Source organism: Kryptolebias marmoratus, linkage group LG20 (genome assembly GCF_001649575.2).
Source record: "Kryptolebias marmoratus isolate JLee-2015 linkage group LG20, ASM164957v2, whole genome shotgun sequence".
Lineage (NCBI taxonomy): Eukaryota > Metazoa > Chordata > Actinopteri > Cyprinodontiformes > Rivulidae > Kryptolebias > Kryptolebias marmoratus.
In genome coordinates, this window is record NC_051449.1 from 11,253,420 (window position 1) to 11,274,068 (window position 20,649).

General features: G+C 42.5%; 1 protein-coding gene and 1 long non-coding RNA gene across 3 annotated transcripts in view; one reads left to right on the forward strand and one right to left on the reverse strand.

Annotated features, from left to right (window-relative positions):
• LOC108239628 overlaps positions 1 to 16,545 on the reverse strand; it is a 33,309-nt gene extending 16,764 nt beyond the window's left edge. Inside the window, exons 1-2 of one of the 2 annotated variants that reach the window (XR_003039391.2) lie at positions 16,409 to 16,545; positions 4,841 to 5,023 (exon numbers count right to left, since the gene is read on the reverse strand). This is a non-coding gene — a long non-coding RNA (uncharacterized LOC108239628). Of the gene's footprint in view, positions 1 to 4,840; positions 5,024 to 13,834; positions 13,930 to 16,408 lie in introns of those variants that run through there. The other variant, XR_001808727.3, reaches the window with a different exon arrangement.
• Positions 16,546 to 16,648: 103 nt separating this feature from the next.
• glula (glutamate-ammonia ligase (glutamine synthase) a) lies at positions 16,649 to 19,951 on the forward strand. Its single transcript, XM_017422565.3, has 7 exons — positions 16,649 to 16,787; positions 17,430 to 17,618; positions 17,731 to 17,892; positions 18,120 to 18,266; positions 18,358 to 18,485; positions 18,592 to 18,791; positions 18,885 to 19,951. The coding sequence occupies exons 2-7, from the start codon at positions 17,453 to 17,455 to the stop codon at positions 19,195 to 19,197; spliced, it is 1,116 nt and encodes a 371-aa protein (XP_017278054.1). The 5' UTR covers positions 16,649 to 16,787; positions 17,430 to 17,452; the 3' UTR covers positions 19,198 to 19,951.
• The last annotated feature ends 698 nt before the right edge of the window (positions 19,952 to 20,649 follow it).

The window sequence follows — 20,649 nt, forward strand, 5'->3', positions numbered from 1 at the left end:
CCCCGCTAGATGAGGATAAGTGTTGAATTTGCTTAAGAGATTATTTCTTGGCGTTCTTAAGGTTTACTATTGTCATTAGGTAGTAAATTTACCATTTTCTCCTTGGAGCTACAAACCATGACTGTTCTCTGTGCGGACATATTTCTGGAAATGTTGAAAGTGCAGCAGCGGAGAATAAGTTGCCCTTATTTCTTCCCGGATGTGAGGATATTAGGGCTGCTTTGTGCCTAATTTTTCAGTCAAAAATAGAAAATAACAAAATTCGGATCTTAGTAATCAGAACAAGAGGAAATTTGATCTTAAGTTCTGCATCATGTGACGCCAGTGTGGTTTTTACAGCTGAATAAAGAATGGCCTTATACTGTTTCTGTGGTGTACATAACCTCTGAGCAATCATCTTTTTTAAAAAAAGCACACTTTGCATTAAAAAATCCTTTGTATCTGAGTAAAAGCAAATGTCAGTGTTCCCACTGAGTGAAGGAGTGCTTTTATATGTGTGAAAGGTTGCGAGGGCAGTAATTCACAGAGGCCGTAGACGGTGGCGTATGTTGGCAGCGCGGCAGACTGAGGAGAATGGGCCACGTCCAGCCGTTTCCAGAGCCTTTGTGTGTCTCTGTTTGACCAGGCGTCTCCTGGTCCACAGGAGCTGCAGCTTCAACACATCCAGCGAAGGAACAAAGCGGCCATTATCAGCTGGATCTCATCCCCACTCTGCCTCCAATCGCTGACACCCAGGCAGGAGGATCCAGCCGCTCAGCTGGGATCCAGGAGGGATGGGGGGTGGGGGGACTGCGATGCGGACTGGGGGGTCCGTTAAACGAGCAGGCGACACCTTAGCTGCGGATAAACATCAGCACAATAGGATGCAGCGCTGGTCGCCACGGAGATGAGAGAAAACAGAGTACAGCATCCGTGGTGACAAAGAAGAGAAGAAGTCAGGAATCATGGGTGGCTGCCAACTGAAAACACAAATCTTCCTCACTTTGCATCACAAACACTGTAAAGCCTCCATTCAGCGCGCTGCGTTGTATATGGACCCCGCCACCAATAAGTCAGCTGCACGTTGGCTCTCCAACGAAACGCTTCTGCAGTGCTGAAATGTGCCCGCCACATTAACGGCTTCCATCCACTGGAGGGTTTTCAAGAGAGCGAGCTAATTATCATTTGACAGTCTATCATTGTGTTGACACGCGTTATTCTTTGAGCTCACCTGAAGCCCCACAGAGATCTAAATATTTCAGTGATTATTTCCAAAACACTGTATATGTGTTTGTGCGTTGAGAGGAAAGTATGACAATCAGCATTCAGCGCCTGAAACAGAAGATTTAAATGGTCATTAATTAAATGATTTGGCAGGCACACATGTTCTTTTAATTTTTAATACTCCAATATCATATTGTTTTTTATACCAACTGGTTTGAGCTTCTCCAAATCACGCCGCGCCTATAAGGCTAATTACAACACGAAAGATTAGCTCATTTTTCACTAAAACCGAGAACGGTCTGCACTCAGAGACATAAACTACTTCTGACGGAACAAAAAAACCTCTTCTGTTCAAAAGTGAAGCTGATGGGGGAATGTCTGCGAGGAGTGGGTCGGATATTTTGAAGTCCTTCTAAGCTGTCAGTGTCTTACCTGCAGTTGAAAGCGTTCAGAAAGAATCTGGTTTGAAGAATCAGAGAAAATAGGGGTTATCTTTGTAAAAAAAAAAAAAAAAAAAACCTCCAGGATCTAAAACAACTTTTCCAGACAAGACACTGATGACTCATAAATACTGTTCACAACAACGCCTCAGAAAGATTAGAACTATCCCTTTGAAACACAAAAATACACAGGATCGTGGCTCCATAAAAAGCTAGACTTTTACTCAAACTTTCAGAATGAATTTCCATGTCAAAATACTTTCCAGATGTCATAGTTTTATTTGTTAGATTCAATCTGTATGATCAGAAACACTTTTATCCAAACGTCGTTCAAAAAAATTGACTGATTTGTGGCTCGAAACTGAGAGTTCATTAAATTTTTTAGTGACCTGATGAACGATTTTCCCATTAAACTATATTCACTGTATGAGCAGAAGGATCACTCCAAGGCCTTGTCCACACAGAAACGCAGATCAAAAAGATCTCATTAGTTGTACATCCTTGTAAATACGACACTCCTGGAGAAATGTTTTCTTCCACACAGAAATGCAGAAAACAGCCCAAAACGCTGCAGTAACCATGGCGGGCCTGTATGTAGAAAACAGGAAACAAGACGTGGAGCGCGTGCAAACATCGTACACACTGAGTATAAAATGTACGCACCAGAAGAAGAAGAGGATGCCCTCGGGCCGCAGGTAAGAAAGGAAATCTTTTTTGAAACATTGTTTTTTGACTGTTTACACAGAAACACAAAAGTGGGGGGTTTCAAGACTTTTTTCACTCTGGATGCCGTTTAAAAAAAACACATTTTAGGTTGAATAAAACATTGTTTTGTGTGGATGCAAGACTAAAACAATAAAACTATTTGCATACTCAAGATAAAACAACCTGAAGCGAACAGAAATAGTTAAAATATGGCTGCATCTATGGGATGTGATCGTTTGCAGATCACTGCTGTAAAAACATCCTTTATCTTCCTAAAGATGTCTTTTTTTGGTGTTTAAAGAGGCAAACATTAACTTTGTGGCCATTTCATGGTTTTCTTTTTAAATTCAAATCTAGGAAACAAGTTTAGATCTTTGAAATCATAATTTTACACAATTTTAATGTTTATTTTAGGATTACATAGTGTTTCGCTGTTTTAATTGTTTCCCTTTAGAAATAAAAACTGCTTCAACGCAAGCAACTGATATTTAGAGATTTTTCTTCTTGCTTGCACAAGTGCTTTGTGTCATACAATCCTAATAATCCTAATAAATCTCCTTTGTTTCAGAAGTAAATGAAAAATCTGGTTCCTGTGAGCTTCATTTGACTCACTGCACTGAAACAGAGCATCTGAATGCTGGAGCTGCAGTACGACTCTGAGAGCCTCCCAGAAAAGGAGGGATCATATCGTTTTCCTGTGGGTTATAAGGAGCACAAAGCCTATGAGTGTAACACAGACAGAAAGTTAATTTTTATAGTGAGCAGAGAAATGTAACTGTGCTGTTCGATCGCTTCAGTTTCTTTATTCAGCAGAGCTGCACTGACGCTCTGCAACATCACACATTTATCTTTTCCTGTTCCTTTCTTTCCCTCTCATGTCTGCTGAACAACAACATTTAACAACCATTAAAGAAAACCAAAAGATGTGAAAGGTGTTAATGATTTTATATTAATGTCATTCGGGTGATTAAATGTAATTATTGGACTTTTGCAGCTCTGTTTCGGATCACTCTGTTGACCAGTTGTGCCAGAAGGAGGTTTTTTTACTCTTATTGTTTTATTTTGAAACTATTGAGCCATGAATGCTCAGTTCGAAGACTCCCGAGAAAACGTGACATTTTAAAATAAATTCGGCTTCACATGAGAAACACGCATGCTAATATCGTGCTGTTTGTTAGCATTATTCGCTGATTGATTTGTCTCAGATCTTCACACCAAACAGAGTTTGCAGTTTAGTGCATAAACCGTGAAAGTGCAAATGGGAGCAGTGAAGACTGAAAACGTCAAACACGTGCTTTAAAATTGTTTGCATCGATTTAAATATACAAAACAGAGTTTAGATGTTTCTGTCAGTCCTCCTGCCGTGCACTAATCCGAACGCTATAAATTCAAGTTGCCGAATTACAAAACTTGACACGCTTGCAAACAACAATTAGCTCATTTGGGGCCTTTTCATTGTCTTTGACGTTGTGTTTCTCATACATCAAGTTATTTGGGTTATAAAGAAGCTATAAATCATAATCACGGTGTTTACGGTTTATTAGAGGCGAGGTTTTAGGGTTTGACGACCACGCTGTGTGAGCCAAATTACACTGGACATGTTGGTCTAATGAAGCAAATATGCTCGAGTTATTATAAAAGAAACTGGCCACATATTCAGCAAGTGTTTCCTGCTTTCAGTTTGCGCCCAGCACGAACTGCATTTGATGATTTATAGTATGTTTCTGCATCAGAAGCACTTTCTGCTGGAGCCTGCTCTCTGACTCCTTCTTTCGCTTCTAACCAGCAAATAAAGCCTGTCGATACAATCATCCCCTCTAACCTCTGAATCTGACAGCGTGTCTGCTAAACACTTGGAGTACACGACTCTGAAAGGGAACTAATTTTCCCCCCCCCCCCGTCTTTCGATCTTTGCTGCAAAACAGCTCTCACACTTTTCTCCACCTGCCTGAGCTGCCGTGGCCCTTTCTGAATTCTCCAGAATTCCCAGTCCACTGCGGTGTATCCGGCTGGAAACGCCGCAGATGCCAGCGCTTGATAAGTTGCAGGAAAATTAAAAGATAAAAACAACAACTAAAACACACACACACAAGGAGAAGTGATGGGATGAAGATGTCAGGTATGGCAAATAGAACTCTGTCACACTCCTCTAACGTCTCTGTCACTGATTATCAGACCGGAGATTCAAACACACACACACACACACACACACACTCACACACACACAAACAAAGCTGGCTCTGTAAACAGAAGCATGAGAGGAGCTCTGATTACACTGGAGGGACCAGATGCAGCGACTGAAGAGGGTGTTTCTGTGAACAGACAGGAGCATCACAGTCCAGGCAATCAGTAAATATCAGAACAATAAAACAACATTAAAACCACGGAAAAGTCAAGTCAGTAATATTCATCCTGTTGCAATGAAACGTTCTGCTGCAAAGTGCTGCGGTCCGGGCTTTCATGTGGATGTTACTCTGACATGTACCACCCACCTTAAACATTGTTGCAGCTGAAGCACACCCCTCCATGGCAACGGTGCCCACTGACAGCAGCCCCCCGCCTCCAGCAGGAGAATAAACAGCGCCGCAGCTCCGCAGGAACAGCAGGAAGAACGCAACAAGAAGGGGTCGACCGAGCCTTTTTCTGCTCTCTCCAGAATCAGGTCAATTATAGTTCTGGCAACAAAAAGGAACATGTGCAAAATCAGACTAATAATAGGCGGCAGCTTTAAACTCCGATGCTTGTGATACTTGGTTCATTTTATTCAGCGCTTAGGCAAAAGTCACGTTTATTTGGTGTAAAATGTGCCGCCTTGGCAAAAGAAGGCCCCTACTTTCCTTGTCTAAGCAAACAGGCAACTGATTATGATGAAAAATTCATGCATTTTTAGCAGGTAATTATGTTCATGACATGCCAAAGAGGTTATCAAAACAACATCCAGGTGAAAGTGTGCTGAAATCAAAGGAAAATGTGCTCAAACCAAACAAAACGTAGATCCTGTGGCTTTGTTCATGACAAATTAGCTTTTATTTTTTTAAAAAGCAAAGAGCAGATAAATATACAAATATGGCAAAGCTTTAGAGTAAATATAAGAGTGTTATGTTTTAATTTTCACAAAGTGACAATAATGTTTTTTTCTGTGCCTGTGTGTGTTTGTTTGTACTGTTAGCAAAATATCTCATAAATCAGTGGACAGGTTTTAAAGGCACTCTCAGAAAGTCATATTTAGGCTGACATCTACAACTGATTACCTTTTGGAGTCAACACATTTCAAGATGGCCGCCACAGCCAATCAACCTTAGCTAACGCCAAAATGGCTCTAACTCTATTTTGCGAATACTGAGCTAAAATTTGATGTGGAAGTAGCTGAGAGTCATCCTCAACGCATACGCTGATCACTAACACATCTACACATCTCCTGCGATACTAAGAGATCTTAGTATCGCAGGAGATTCATCAGATGATCTTAGTTTTAAACTCTAAATGCTAGCCCTGTTATATAAACTGTACTGGCTGATTTTGTGGCTAAAATGAAAAAAAAAGAAGTCAATATTCAGTAAAAATAAATAAAATAAATAAACTTTAAATGATGCTGAGCTCCTAAACACCAAAATGAGGTTATTTCCATCCCTGAGCCAGGTAAAGGTGAGGCTTTATAAAGAGTGAAGTCTGGAAGACAGTTTCCTTCATCGGTTTTTAAATTAGTTTGACTTGAGCTCTGAAAGGCTTTCGACATGTTTTTCCTCGTGCCGTTTCTTATGACCTGCGAAGAACTAGGCGTGTTTGAACGCAAGTTCCTCTTTTGAACTCAGATTGATAAGTTGCTCTTTAATCAAAACTTCTATTTTTGGGTAATCAAACCTAAACTCATTGGTCCTGTCAGCTGATACTTTTTGATAACTCAAAAACAGTCACGAATTGTTCGACACGGTTTCCAAATTAATTAAACTTCTGCTGTTAAAGCTGTTTCAGATTTCATCTTTTTACTGACACGTGTTGTTCTTTTTTTTAAAGAATGAGTCTTGAGTCTTGGTTTGAAATCTGTGGTCAATGTGTGTAAAACAACAGAACCCAGCGCTGATTTCAAACCTAATTTATTTCTGTCCAGACAGGGTTGGAGCACCGGGAAGTTCTCCAGCGCTAGGATTGTTTTTCTTGGGTCTTTTGGGATGGGAAAGGGGGATCAGGGGTGAGGAGTCAAGAGGAGGACAAGGTGACTGATTGAGTCAAGGCGTTAGGTCAGCATCGAGCAGCCGAATCCGACCCTCCCCACCACTAACTATGATCAAATACATCATCTGGCTCTGTCAACACATGTGTCCAGCTGGATATCACTTCCACATGTGCAGGCGGGCCTGTGGCTGTGCAGCAACACACATTAACATGCTTATCAGTGCAGAGCTCACGGAGGATTGCTGACAAAGGCGGCGTTTTGGGTCGGAATAATGGATGCATGAATTCAATCTGTGAGTTTCAAAAGGTCAGCATGTGCAAAGGAAAGCCCCTCATCTCAAGAAAAGGAGCCACAAAAGGGACTTCGACAACGGGACGTTTAATTGGAAACCGGTGAACACGAGTTGTTTTATAATTCAAAACGTGCCGCCATTGTACATTAGCCAGAACATTAACGTTGCGGCAATCACGACTTGTCGCCGCGTTGGGGGGTGAGAATTAATCGGCGCCGATCGCTGCGTCTCAAAGAAAAATGCATCACAAAGTTCACGACTCGCTCTTTTTCAGTATTCTTCCAACATTCAGCCACAGTATTTTTTCAATACAGAATTCAATTATGTGGAACACCTGAACAAACAATATCTCGCAGCCAATTATTCAGAGCCTTGGAAACCATTGGCAAACAAATTAGCAATGTTAATGTGAGAGAGTGTCTTGATATTTTTGGCTGCTTACAAAGGGAGCCGCACCAACACCCCTCCTCCTCCTCCTCCTCCTCCCCACCTTCCTCCCACTCTGCCATTCAAGGCTATTGTTGACTGATGAATTAAACAGGTTGGATTTGATTTGTGAGAGGAAAAAAAAAAGGAAATTTCAGGTGTCAGTCTGCCGCTCATCCTCAGGCATCTTTGGCATTTTCTATGTTCATTATTGTCAGAAGCTTCTGGGTCATAAAAGAAAGATGTTTTTGACTGCAGACAGACGTATTTCAGCTTCAGTTTGAGCAGCACTATTCGGGCTGACATTTCAGCTCCCAGACAGAACAATGAAAAGTTATCATGAGATGTCTTGGCAAGGCTGTTGGCCTGTGTATTGATTGGGCAAAGGTCCAACATCCCCCAACTAAAAAGAGATTAAAATATCAGACTTGTCTGAGACATTTATGGAGTCTGTGACCTCAGTCGATGCCAAAGTGGAGTACATACATCATAGTCCATCTCTGTGAGCTACACTGAGTCTTGAGTAACACTGACAGACAGAAAGAAGGTGAAAATTCAGCTGCACTTTCGCCGGCTAATGCAGGCAGGATTCAGCTGCAAATTGTGGGTGTAAAACAACTTTGTTGCTGTTTCATTAAAAATTCACACCGTGTCTTTGCATGTAAATGTTTAACACCACAAGCCGTTGTCTGGGATGCTTCTCCTACACCTTCTCTTTTTTTTTTCTTCCTTTGGTTAAAATGGATGAGATTGATTCTGTGGGAAAGCCAGGAAGACAAAAGCGTGAAAGATGTGTGTGTATCCATTCACAGCTCAAGAGGACCTTCATTACAAAGCAAGCAGGTCCTGTCAACGTCTTTTCATTACACGGTCCCATATATCCACCCCTGGTGTCCAAACGGTCCGCTCTGTCGCCTGTCAAGAAAAGGCACTCTCGGGGAAAGTCCCCCTATCTCCCCGATTCCCCCTCGCCACGCCTGAATCCAGACTGCGAGGCGGGAGAGGCCAGGCAGAAAGGGAGGAATCGTGTTTGCCATCAACAGCTCAAGAGAGTAGCATGGCAGCAAGATTGATGACACCTTCCCTGAAAGTAACAAAAGAACTCCTGTGCACGAGGGCCCGCTTATGGGGCTTGATAGAGTTGTCATCCTCTTAATAAACAGCTCTGATATGTCAGCGGCAGTGGCAGCAGGGATTATACCACGCTCACCCGCCGAGCCACGGGCAGGACCACCAACGGGCAAAGCAGCACACACAACCGTGGGTGATCCATCCAGATGAAGGCTCCTGTGGGCGTCAGAGGCCATTTACTGGAGAAGAGTAAATAAACGACAGCAATGTCGCGACCTCTTCATTTGACTGATGTGAAACAGAGATTTCAGGTTGAAATAAAACACATAAAATATAAAAAAAAAATGTTCTGATTTTGTATTTTTGTTACAAGCCCAGAACGTCGGGCTGACTGTCTGGATTTGCGCCGAGCGGACCCAGAAGCAGGCAGGTAGGAGGCAAACTCTCAGCGAAGTGGAGACTTTAACAACTCAGATTAAGAAACTCAAAAACAAGAACAAAAAGACCGAACACAAACAAGCAAAGCAGCAGGCTACGAGGAGGAGAACAGAGGCTCTGAAAAAAGAACTGAGAAACAAACAGGGGAGTAAATATCCTGGAAGGGGCGGCTACTAAATGAATGGAGGTGTGCTGATTACTAACAGAATAAACAGGCTAATATGCTACGAGAACAACAAGAAAAAAACCTACTCTATTAAATGAGAAAAGATGTTTAGCTCAATGTTTCTTATAAGCGAACGTATCCAGGGCTCAATGACTTATTTGTGAAGAAGAGAAATATTTAAAGGTCTGAACATGACTCTGCACTTGAGCATAGCCTCAATAATATATTGGAGCAATCACTTAATTGTTTTTCTTTTAATTCCGTTTGTTTCACGTTGTCCTCTTTGTGTCCCTCTTAGCTTGTGTCCATTTCTGACACACTGCATCTGCCGTCTTCTCCAAAGCATCAATAAATGTTTGGAGGACGGCGTTGGTTGAAAACTCAGAATTCCTTCATTTGTTCAGGGTTCTTCAGGAATCGTTCCATTTTGAGAAAAGTTCAAGTATTTAGAAAGGATTGTCACATAAGAAACACTGCTCTGGTTCCTCTGAATAGCATTAGATGTAACGATATTTGCATGTAGAGATTGAGGAAAGTGTAAAACGCTCGGGCTGCAAAATAAAAACAAAAACAAAGTTCAGACACGTGAACCTGTTTGGATTTTTTTAGACATTGTCTTCTAGTTTGTGAGTTTATTGTTGGATAATTTTTATGATAAAAACAAAAGTCAAATCATTCACAAGATCATAAACACTGAAGAACCTTTATCAACTATTAGCATCCAGTGACTGTAGGGGCTGGTGAGAAACAAACACAGATTAATCCAAATTTAGCCTAATATAAGCAAATCTGACTGAGTTATAGGCATTTTTGTATCTCTAAGATCAATAAGCTGTGGTGGCCATGACTCTAAGGGTCATCAGCTGTAGCCGTACGACCAGCCATTACTTCCTGAGAGTTTCTTTTAATTCGGTTTAGTGGTTTATGACAAACTTTAATAACCAACAGAGTGTCAAATCAAGCAATAACGCCAACATTTAAAGCAAATATATACCATGTGTAGCAGTTGGAGTATATGTTCTGACCGACTCTCAGCTACTACCACACCTAATTTAAAGTCTGCATCTGTAAAACTGGCAGACCTACGGCCATTTTTATGTTTGCTGATGTTGATTAGCCGTGGTGGCCATCTTAAATCGGGGTGACTCCAGGAGTCAGCAGAGAGGGTTGTCTGTTAGCATTAACTCAGAGCTAAATGATGGTTCGGGATCGAAACAGCGCCGCTGCGGGAGGCGACCCTGCGACCTTCCTGCTGCGAGGCTGCAGGTCCGACCGCTGCGCGCGAGAGAGTACAATGATTAAAATAAAAAGGAGAGCACAAAAAGAGCTAATACAGCAGCAAAATAAAACAAAACCAGCAAATACAAAACGTGCACAAAAAACAAGAAGCAGAAGAGAGACAACCATCAACAATAATTATTCAAGAACATGTTTCACATAAATTAGATTTGGTGTTAGTTGTAATTAGCAGAAGATGTGTTATATTAGCCAATAACCTGCTAGGTTTGGGTCATTTCCTTAAAAACTTGACTTTCTGGATGGTTCTGTGAAACCATGAGGTTAGAACTGATTGATTTAATGAAATACAAACCATGTGATCATTTAAAGAGGGGAAAAATAAAGATTAACCGTGAATAACAACTAGAGGACAGTTTAATTATGACCCTGAGATAAAAATAACAAAAAATACACCTTCAGTCTACATAACTAGTGTTATATTTTCATGATTAAGCGCAGGTTAAGATGCACACTTTTATACCAGAGTGCCATTTCTTCTGCAAGTGATGCAGTTTATGTTAAAGACTTCAAGCTCAAGCTGACTGCAGAGGAAGCACAAGCGGCTGTAAAACAAAATGATTTTATAATCTATAATGAAACCGCTTGAATACTTGATTATTCAAAAGAAAAAAAGAAAGCTGCAGATATCTAACATAAGTTTAAGAGTCCCTGAAGACAAAAAGAAATTGAACCAAAAAATTCTTTACTTCATAAAGTCTCCCACTCCCAATATTCCCTTATTTTTCACCAGAAACGTTGTTGTCTCTGTCACGATTCAATCTGCAGCGCACTCCCCACTCGCTGTATAATACCTAGTTAAAGCCAGCAGGGTGTGAAATGGTATTTGAAAATAAATGAAACTGACTATGAAACAGTGGAGTTGGGAGATATTGCCATGTCAAGATGACAGACAAGTCGTGGAATGGAGCAAAAAAGTTATTATCCCAACGAACAGCGAGGCTGGATTAAATATAACCCGTGATGCTTGGCGCTGCTCTGCCTTCGCCCTCGCCAGAGCGACGGAGACAACTCCGACCAGAATCCGGCAAACGCAGCAGCTTCTGTGTGCATCATTCCGACGACTGATTGTTCCTTCATGCTGCGAAGCCAATAAGTGTTATTGCAAATTGTTTCCCTAATGATGCTCCACATGAAGAACCCTGGAAGGAGCTTCAGAGGAACACGGCCCCTCGGCGCTCCCCGGCCTGATTTACAGCCGGACTGACGAGGCACAGAGGACATGCCGGGCATTGAAATTTTGACAAATTTGTCGGCGGCCCCTATTAATTTTTAAAGCTGAGTGTTGTCTTGTGGTTTGGAGGGGGTGATGATATACGACGGCCGTGGGATTGCAGAGGTTAGAGCCTAATTGAAGGCTGAGGGGTGAAGGTGGAAGGAGTGTGGAAGGTCCTTCATCAGCCTCTGAGCTGAGTGACCAGGACAAAATCTGCACCCTAAACGATCCCTACTTGAAAGGAAAGACAAAACACGTCACTTGCCAGAGTTAGAAATCGCTCCGTGATGGATGGTGAGAAAAGAAACGACTGCATCCAGCCCTGTCAGTTCAGACGCTTTCATCTAACAAAGCAGATTGTTTTTCTAACCAGATCCTTTCAATTCAATTCTGAGGGGTTGCCATTTAAGTCACCAGCTGGGCCAAATACTGGTTTTGTTTTTTGGTTTTTTACACAAGCAGTTGCCGCCCTCTGCTGGAAACACAGGGTTTGAGTTTGTGCACCCTCTCCGTTTGATTCAGCTAAATGTAAAGAAGCATAAAACTTGCTGCTGTGTTGTTTTAACTTGATGGAAATGACATCAGCGGAGCCGTGCAGAGAATTAGATCTGCGCTACAAAAAGAGTGTGGTGCTGCCAGGGGTGGAAATTAAAAATTTTGTCCACCAGGCTCGACGTAACAGCAGCAACTCGAGCACATTACTGCCCCCTATATGTCAAGATGACAAATAACACCTTTTCTGTTCAAATTGCCAACCCGCCACAGTGGCGTGTGTGTTGATCAAATTCACCCGCCACTTCAAATATTTACCCGCATTTGGCGGGTGGTGGGTGCTAATTTCCACCCCTGGGTGCTGCAGTTTTATTATCTTAAGATAATAAAGCTGATGCAGACTGTTTTTTACCAAGCAGTCACTATGGCTACAACTAGTTTTAACTTATTGATGCATTTCATTCATTAAAGTAATGATTTTTGTTGTATTTAGCTAAATGTCATGGTCAGTAGTTACTCTGGCTTTCTTTAGATTTATCTAAGTTGATTTCTTTTTATTTTATTTTAATGCTTTTTTACTCATTGTCTGTCCATTTCCTGTATCTGATCAAGACATCATATTGTTCACTGTGTATTTAAGAAAAAATAAGGAATTGGACACGTGGAGGGTTAAAAGCAGAAAGCCTAAAACAAACTATCTACAGCAGATAAACAGACCTGAGAGCTGCCGCTAAAATATTGTTTTCTGTCAGTCAGGCTGTGTTTTCTTTGCTGTTTTTCACAGATTCGTTTAATAAAGTCAGAACAAATTGTGTCTCTGTGACAAGCTGCTGAGAACAAAGAGCCTAAAGACTTTTTTTTGTTAACTTTTCTGTCACATGAAGACACAACACAGGTTGATCCCTTGAACTGAGGAGCCTTCTTTATGCCTGAATGATTCATAGGTGAGAGTTAAGGGGCTTAACGGATGAAAGCGGCCTGGTCCTGGACTCAAACTGAGCGAAGAAGCAGACAAAGTCTAAAGAAAAAAACACCCTGAAGTGAACAAGAGCAACTCTGGTTCCTTGGAAGCAAAACCAAAAAAACCAAAGTCAGCAATGACTCATGACTCAACTTTTTTTTAACAACAGCAGGCATGAAATGAATTACTGAGGTGAAAAAAGGACGTTCCAAACATCTCTTTCTTTTTTATTACACCCTGAAACACTTCCAGCAGTTTGCCTGATAGAGATTGTTCACGTAAACCCACTCATTTTACAGGTACGGGAAACACACTAAGCATGAACTTGGTGAACTTTTGCCACATTGTTGTTTCCCAAAGCTTCTCCCACTCGTGTTCCTCCGTTCCTCAGTCCTCCTCCCTCTTTAAACATGAGGTATCGGATGACAGAAAACTCCCAACAGACTGGTGAAGCAGCTTGCGCCGAGCCCTCGGGGAAACTTGACACTGAGTAATGTGCGCCAGCTCGCCGCTGTTCTGTCTGTTTGAGCACGCAGGGCGGCTTTCCCAAGGCCGAGGAGTTTCACAGGGACGGCGGTGTACTTGTGACCCGCTCCCTGAAAGGTGCCGGTCCTGATCTGAAGTGCGTCCCGATAAAAGTGGGTTTTAATGGCACAGAGCCGTACACAGGAAAGAGTCAGATTAGAAATGGACAAAGGCGGAAGAGGTTTTTTGTTTGGATGTGAGAAGAGTTTGTTTTTTGGTGTTTAAGGGACCAACTGATACAAAACCTGGGAACAATGCAGGGAATGTTTTTAGGGAGTAAAATGTTAGAAAAGCAAAGCATTAAACCATATCAGCTACAGTACATTCTGCTACATGAGCGTGCACTGCAATAAAGCGTAACAATGCAACCATACTGCTTTTATTCCAAGTAAAACACTTTTTTGTTAAAAAATAAAATGAAAAACTTACATGTGCACTGAATGATCTGGTCGATAAATTCAGCACATTTTCTTCATAATATCACTGAGCACCACTTTTTCTTTAGTGTATCCTTTATTGCTGAGCCACTTCACCAACATTTAACTGGTCAATTAGCGTAAATTTAACACAGACTTGTGCACAATGCTTGGCAAACACCCTCACTATTAGGTGACTGTTTTCCCACTTAATACCCAAATTTTGCAGAATTATGAGAGACAACTTTCATCAACTCTCAGGATTCCAAAAGTTTAAACATATTGTCTTTTCTCTGCCTCTGTTTACATTTAATAAAGTGAGGGAAAATAGTAGGATGTATTCATAAGAAGTTCAATAAAGACAGACACTGCAAGATTTAAACAACTCCAACAATAATATGATGAGTGTGTCAGCAGCACTGAAGCTACAGATAGGTTAGGTGCTTCATCTAATGCATTTGTTTCTGACTATATTTTATGCTTTATCAATTACATTTCTTAAATGTCATACTTTCATGTTGAGATATATAAAAAAACACTTCAGTATCTTGGTTGGTAAACACAGAAGTGACAAAAAAAAGACACAAAAATGAAAAAGGCTGTGCTCGTGTACTAATATTTAGTCACACAAATAGAGAAAATCCATAAAGATGGCTTTGGAATTTGACATTTTCTTCTAATTTAAAACAAGGTTTGGTTGTGGTTTATCTAAATTAGATGGTAAAAGTTAAAAAAAGTCCCTCCTAGTCTTGCTGACTGCTCCAAAGATCCTGATCCGAGGATCAGCTCCTGATACCTGCTAACATCTTTTCTCTTTGTTTGTTCAGGAGCTGCAAGATGCAGCTGCTCAAATGGTGTGTCGACTCAAAAGAGGGAAATCTAATTTCTTGTCGATATTCGTGGTGAAGAGAGCAAAACCGATGCAGTAAATTCACCCTTTCAATCCAGGACACAACACTGCCGAAGGGACGCTGTGACACAGACAGGAAGCGGGTCTGAGTGGGACAACACACAGTTACACTGCAACTCGTGCAACTTTAGGGAATTGCTAAAATTTGAATTTAAACCTCAAAGGATCTACTGTATTTTGAGGGGTCTTTTACATGACATCAGCTGCTGAAAATGCAGAACCTGCAGTAACTCCGACAGCTTTCCCGCAGATCCTATCTTCAACTCGGGTCTCCCGATATTACCATAATCAACCATTTTCATCAACCCTACGGCTGCAATGATCAACATTATGGGACTGATCAGCAGAAATGAAATGAACAGCTGTAATAAAAAGACAGTCTGGTGGAAACTTCACTGATGTGAGAACTGATGATTGTTTTATTCCACTATGAGACATTTCAGGTTCTGGCATTTATTTGCTCAGTAAAACAGTCAACTAAAGATCATACTTCATTCTTTACATCTGGCTAATAATGTTATTTGTCCCAGTACGACAGGAATGTTTTGACCACCTGGGGCTGTTACGATCATGAGTTTTATTTGGGGGAAATTGATTAGTTTCACAAAAATGTCTTTTTCTGCTCGTTTTATACCTCTGTTAGTTTTAGAGCGGGTTCCTTTTTGTTGAAACACAAACATTCAACAGCGATTTAGAGCTTTGAAACAGGGTTGGAAACAGAACCGTGCAGACAAACTGCAGGGCGTGTGGCTGCAGAGGAGGAGTGCAGGCCTCATTAATACACCTGCGCTGGGCTCCTCTCTAAATGTCTGCAGGGAGGCAGACCTGGGTCCTGACAGACTGGCTCACACCAGGACCAACACAGGAACCAGGTTTCCTCTGAAACAACCCACACCTGAACTTGTTACTGACTGCGTTTGCAATCTCAAAACTCAACTCTGCAAAACCAAGTAAGCAAGCTAAAATGTCTTAAATCAAATATGCGTGTAAATGGACTTCGTTTTTTTTTTTTTAAATGTCCTTATTATATTTTTCAAACATTTCACTTATGTAGGTGAAAGTGTCTAATTTTCCTGTTCTGCTGGTTCATAACTTTGTTCATTTTAAACATTCATTGCATATATGTGGTGTGCTTTTAAATGTCTTGGAGAGGTTAAATACCCTGTCAGACAACTACTACTGATGTGAGCAGGCAGCTTAGGGTAAAGCACCATTTCCCTGTCATATATGTATATTTCTCTTAAAGTACACTTCTGTTAACCCAAGTCACATATCTATCAGTCTTTGCTATTAGGAATCAGACAGTTTATTTTTTTTAAAAGCAGCTTAACCAACACAAGTCCTGCTAAAACATTGCAGTTTGTGAGCTAGCAGTGGCTTCAAATAGTCTAAAATGCTCAAAGTGTGAAGGTTTATCACTGAGATGGTAATAATTTTAATTGTTTGTTAGCCCACTAGCTTTTCCTTTAATAAACTTGTAAAATAAATATTATTTTTGAACTAGTTTTAGGCTAAACCGGTGAAAAAGTGGCGATAAATCTGTAATGTAGAATGGATTTCTGCGCAGTGATGTTTTGAAAATATGAATTATTTCATCATATTTTTGTCAGAAAGTTGACTCTCATTGAAACCAGCTGCAGTTCTGGTTTCGGCCACGCGGTGGCGCCTCGGACTCACCGGGACGGGAAGTTGTGCCACGTTTTGTCCCACTGAATCCGTCTCCGAGCCGCGTTTGTTGCATCCCGATGTCCCTTCCTTTTTGTTTCTGGCCTCTCTTTAATCGGGACCCTTCAGAATACGTGATTTTATTCATTCATTTCATTTTTAAACCGAGTTAAAGCTCCCCTCCCGGCGGCTCAGGTGCTGTCCTCGCGGCCTCTCCTCCCTCCGACCAATCAGAGCGCCGCGACGGCCCCTTCCTGCTCTTATAAATGCGGCTCGCTCTGGGGAAAGCTCCGGTACCGGAGAATGAGAGAGACACAAGCGAACCAGCACCGAACGACACACTGGACCTGCCCGTCCTGTAGTTTTTATTTCAATTTCTTTGTTCATCCAGGTAACTTCGCCTCCTTCTTCTTCTTCTCTGCTTGTGATCTTTTTTTTTTCAGGCACGCGGTCGGACAGGACAGGAGCGCAGCTTGAACTCTCTGAACCAGACTTTTTTTATTTATGTTTTATTTTCCACTGATGGAGACTGAGTCAGTTCCAGTTTAACCTGGTCCTTTTGTTTGTAGAGACAGCCTCTTATTTTTAGACGCTCCTAACCTGATGTTGATTGTTATTTATTTATTTTTCCATTGTAGTATTTAGTAAATTAGAACCAGGAAGGAGATGATGTAATGCAGTCCTCATCAGTAATCATTGCAACATGATGTAGATAGACATTGTTTCCCATCTGTGATGAATCCTCTGATGGCTCTCTGTCTCCAGGGTTTAAATTTAATCTCGTCAATCCACACAGTCGACCTGGTTTTATTTCTTTGCCACGATGGGGAAATGTGCCTTTTTATTTTTTTACATCCTCGGTAGTTTTTATCCCCATCCCCCCTTCTGGAAAAAAACAAAACAGTGGCGCTGTTTTTTGGGGGGGTGTTGTGCGCGCCCCCCTCCTCCTCTCCAACCTCCCCCGTTACGCAACATGTGGTCCACTGCGCACCGCCGCCGTCTCATACCTTCTCTGCTCTCTCCTGGCTTTCAGGTGTGTTATAGTAGCGGAGCGAGATGGCCACCTCTGCCAGCGCCACCTTGAGTAAAGCTGTCAAGCAGCAGTACATGGAGCTCCCCCAGGGGGGGAAAGTCCAAGCCATGTACATCTGGATCGATGGAACGGGCGAGGGGCTCCGGTGCAAAACGAGAACCCTGGATTCTGAGCCCAAAAGCATCGAAGGTAAGATGGGAGTCCCTGTCCCCCCTCGTCCCCCGCAGCCGCCGCCCCTCATTCTTCAGATGGTGTTTGTGAGCTCCTTCCGAGTGACCCTATAGTCCCTCTCTCGTTGCAGACCTCCCCGAGTGGAACTTTGACGGCTCCAGTACCTACCAGGCGGAGGGCTCCAACAGCGACATGTATCTGATCCCGGCGGCCATGTTCCGCGACCCGTTCCGCAAAGACCCCAACAAGCTGGTCCTGTGTGAAGTCATCAAGTACAACCGCAAACCCGCTGGTAAATGAAGGACGCCAAGTTGCCATAATGTGACCTAAGATGTGATTTGTAGGCTTCGTTGCGAGGGGAACATTGCAGCTAGTTTTCTGTAATTCAAGTAGCAGTTGGTGCTGCGGGAGGGGTTCCAGTTTTTGACCCGAGCCGAGCCACCACTGGAGCGTTATTTGCAAGTTGTACTCGACTGCGGAGGTGTTGAGCCTTTACATAATCCCGTTCTTCCTCCGCAGAAACCAACCTTCGGATCACATGTAACAAGATGATGCGGATGGTTTCGGACCAGCACCCCTGGTTCGGCATGGAGCAGGAGTACACCATCCTGGGCACGGACGGACACCCATTCGGGTGGCCGTCGAATGGGTTCCCGGGACCCCAAGGTGAGGAAGCAGAAGTGTTCTAGGGTTTTTTTTGCGTGTCGCTCTTCCTGCGTGAGGACGGCGGGTAGTTTCTCACTCTGCATGTCCGCAGGTCCGTACTACTGCGGTGTCGGGGCGGACAAGGCTTACGGCAGAGACATCGTGGAGGCGCATTACAGAGCATGTCTGTACGCCGGGGTCAACATTTGTGGGACGAATGCGGAAGTGATGCCGGCTCAGGTAACGATGGGGGGGGGGGACTGAAACATGACCGGGCCTTCAGCTTGGTGTTCGGAGCCCGTTAAATGATATTAAACCACTGTTTGTTTGGTTTTTTTGTTTTTAGTGGGAGTTTCAGGTTGGGCCTTGTGAAGGAATTGACATGGGGGATCATTTGTGGGTAGCACGCTTCATCCTGCATCGTGTCTGTGAGGATTTCGGTGTCGTCGCCTCGTTCGACCCCAAGCCCATCCCAGGAAACTGGAATGGTGCGGGCTGCCATACGAACTTCAGCACGAAGGAGATGAGGGAAGACGGTGGATTAAAGTGAGTCTGCAAACCTTTTGGGGAAGTTCACATATCGTTGGCGCTGTCTGGTCTCTTTTTTTATTGACAGTCATATTCCCCTCTCCCTTTCAGAGCCATCGAAGACTCCATCGAGAAGCTTTCGAAGAGACACAACTATCACATACGTGCCTACGATCCGAAGGGGGGTCTGGACAACGCCCGCCGCCTGACCGGGCACCACGAGACGTCCAACATCCACGAGTTCTCCGCCGGCGTGGCCAACCGGGGCGCCAGCATCCGCATCCCTCGCAACGTGGGCCAGGAGAAACGGGGCTACTTCGAAGACCGCCGTCCGTCGGCCAACTGCGACCCGTACGGCGTGACCGAGGCCCTGATCCGCACCTGCCTGCTGAACGAGGAGGGCGACGAACCGACGGATTACTAAACCTCCTTCCCTCCCCCTCAACTCATGGACTGACTATTTCCCTCCCAACTTTCGTTGATTTTAACTAGTACTGTATTTTTTTTGTTTGTTTGTTTTCCTCTCTCTCTCTCTCCCACTAAGATGATTTTAACTCACAATGCTAATGGTTTCAAGTTGGCTGGTCAACTTAAAAATGTGACGCCGTAACGAGGTTCCTGGAAGTTTTGAGCTGGTAACGTCAGGGTACATCTTTCTCTGCATCTTTAGCAGGGATCGACTTTTATAAAAAGCCGTTTTTATAACCCATGTCATTCCCTTTTTTTTTTTTGTTGTCTGTGTGTGACTAAAACTAAAGCACAAGGACACTGCAGAGTAGGGCTGCTACGACTGGACGACGACATGTAAAGTAATAAATGTGATTAGTTCATGTATTGTTAATGTGTTGACTTTTCAGCTGTCCGGTCTTCAATGTTACTAATGCTTTCATTTTTTAAATTTTCTTTTTTTTTTTTTTTTTGGAGATGTCTTCAAATTCTGACACATTAAGTCAACTTTGTACGGTATACTCGTAGATGTCTCGGTCATAAGTTGTTCATAATGTGGTGCATCGTTAAATAATGCCATTTGTAGATTTCCTCGAGGAGTTTTATCCTTTCATTTTTTTTCTTTTTTGTTAACTACAATACTGTAACGCCACCTGATTTGGTGAAACCCTGCGTTTTACTGAACCTGGTGTTTTTTATTGATACACTTAAAACATTTATTTTTATCACAACACGTCTGTCTGACTCTTGACTTTTAGGACTCCGATGACTCGTTCTGTTCGAGTTTTTAGTTTTAAATCTGGTAAATAAGTGACAACTTCAGCTAAAACAGATGTGTTAGTTTGACTCCCTAAACGTGTCTAATTAACTACTTTTCCTCCAAAGTGATGTTAACCTCCTGCTACCAAACCGTGTTTAACTTTTTAAACAAATCATTTCAGCAGTTGAGCTTAAGTTAGCTGTTAAATGTACGCATCAACTTTTTGCTAGCTTTCTGTAGACTGAGTCATTTATGCATTTAAGGATATTTTTACCGACTCACTGTAAATCTTGCACTAAAAAGGAACAAAACGAGGAACATAATGGTTACTAGTTGGCATCAGAAGTAGTCCAGGCTGCTCTCCAGATTGCAGAGTAACAGCTTCAGTTTGCAAAAGCTGTTGAAACAGCTGGTGCAGCAGGATTTTATGGTAAACCGTAAACAGTGGTGAAGCGAACTGCACCCAAAGGTAACCAGTAAAGATTTTTTTTTTTAACAGGCTGTGCTTTCTTTTGCCAAGAGCACGCTGTAGTGTCAGCCTGTCATATGGCTCGTGCCGTGCCAAAAGCTCAACAGCAGCTTTGTTCTGTTGGGTTTTTTTTTTTTTTTAGGAGCTCGTGGGTTGTAACTGGAAAGTGGTGCACTCACGAGATGGTTATTAAACTCCAT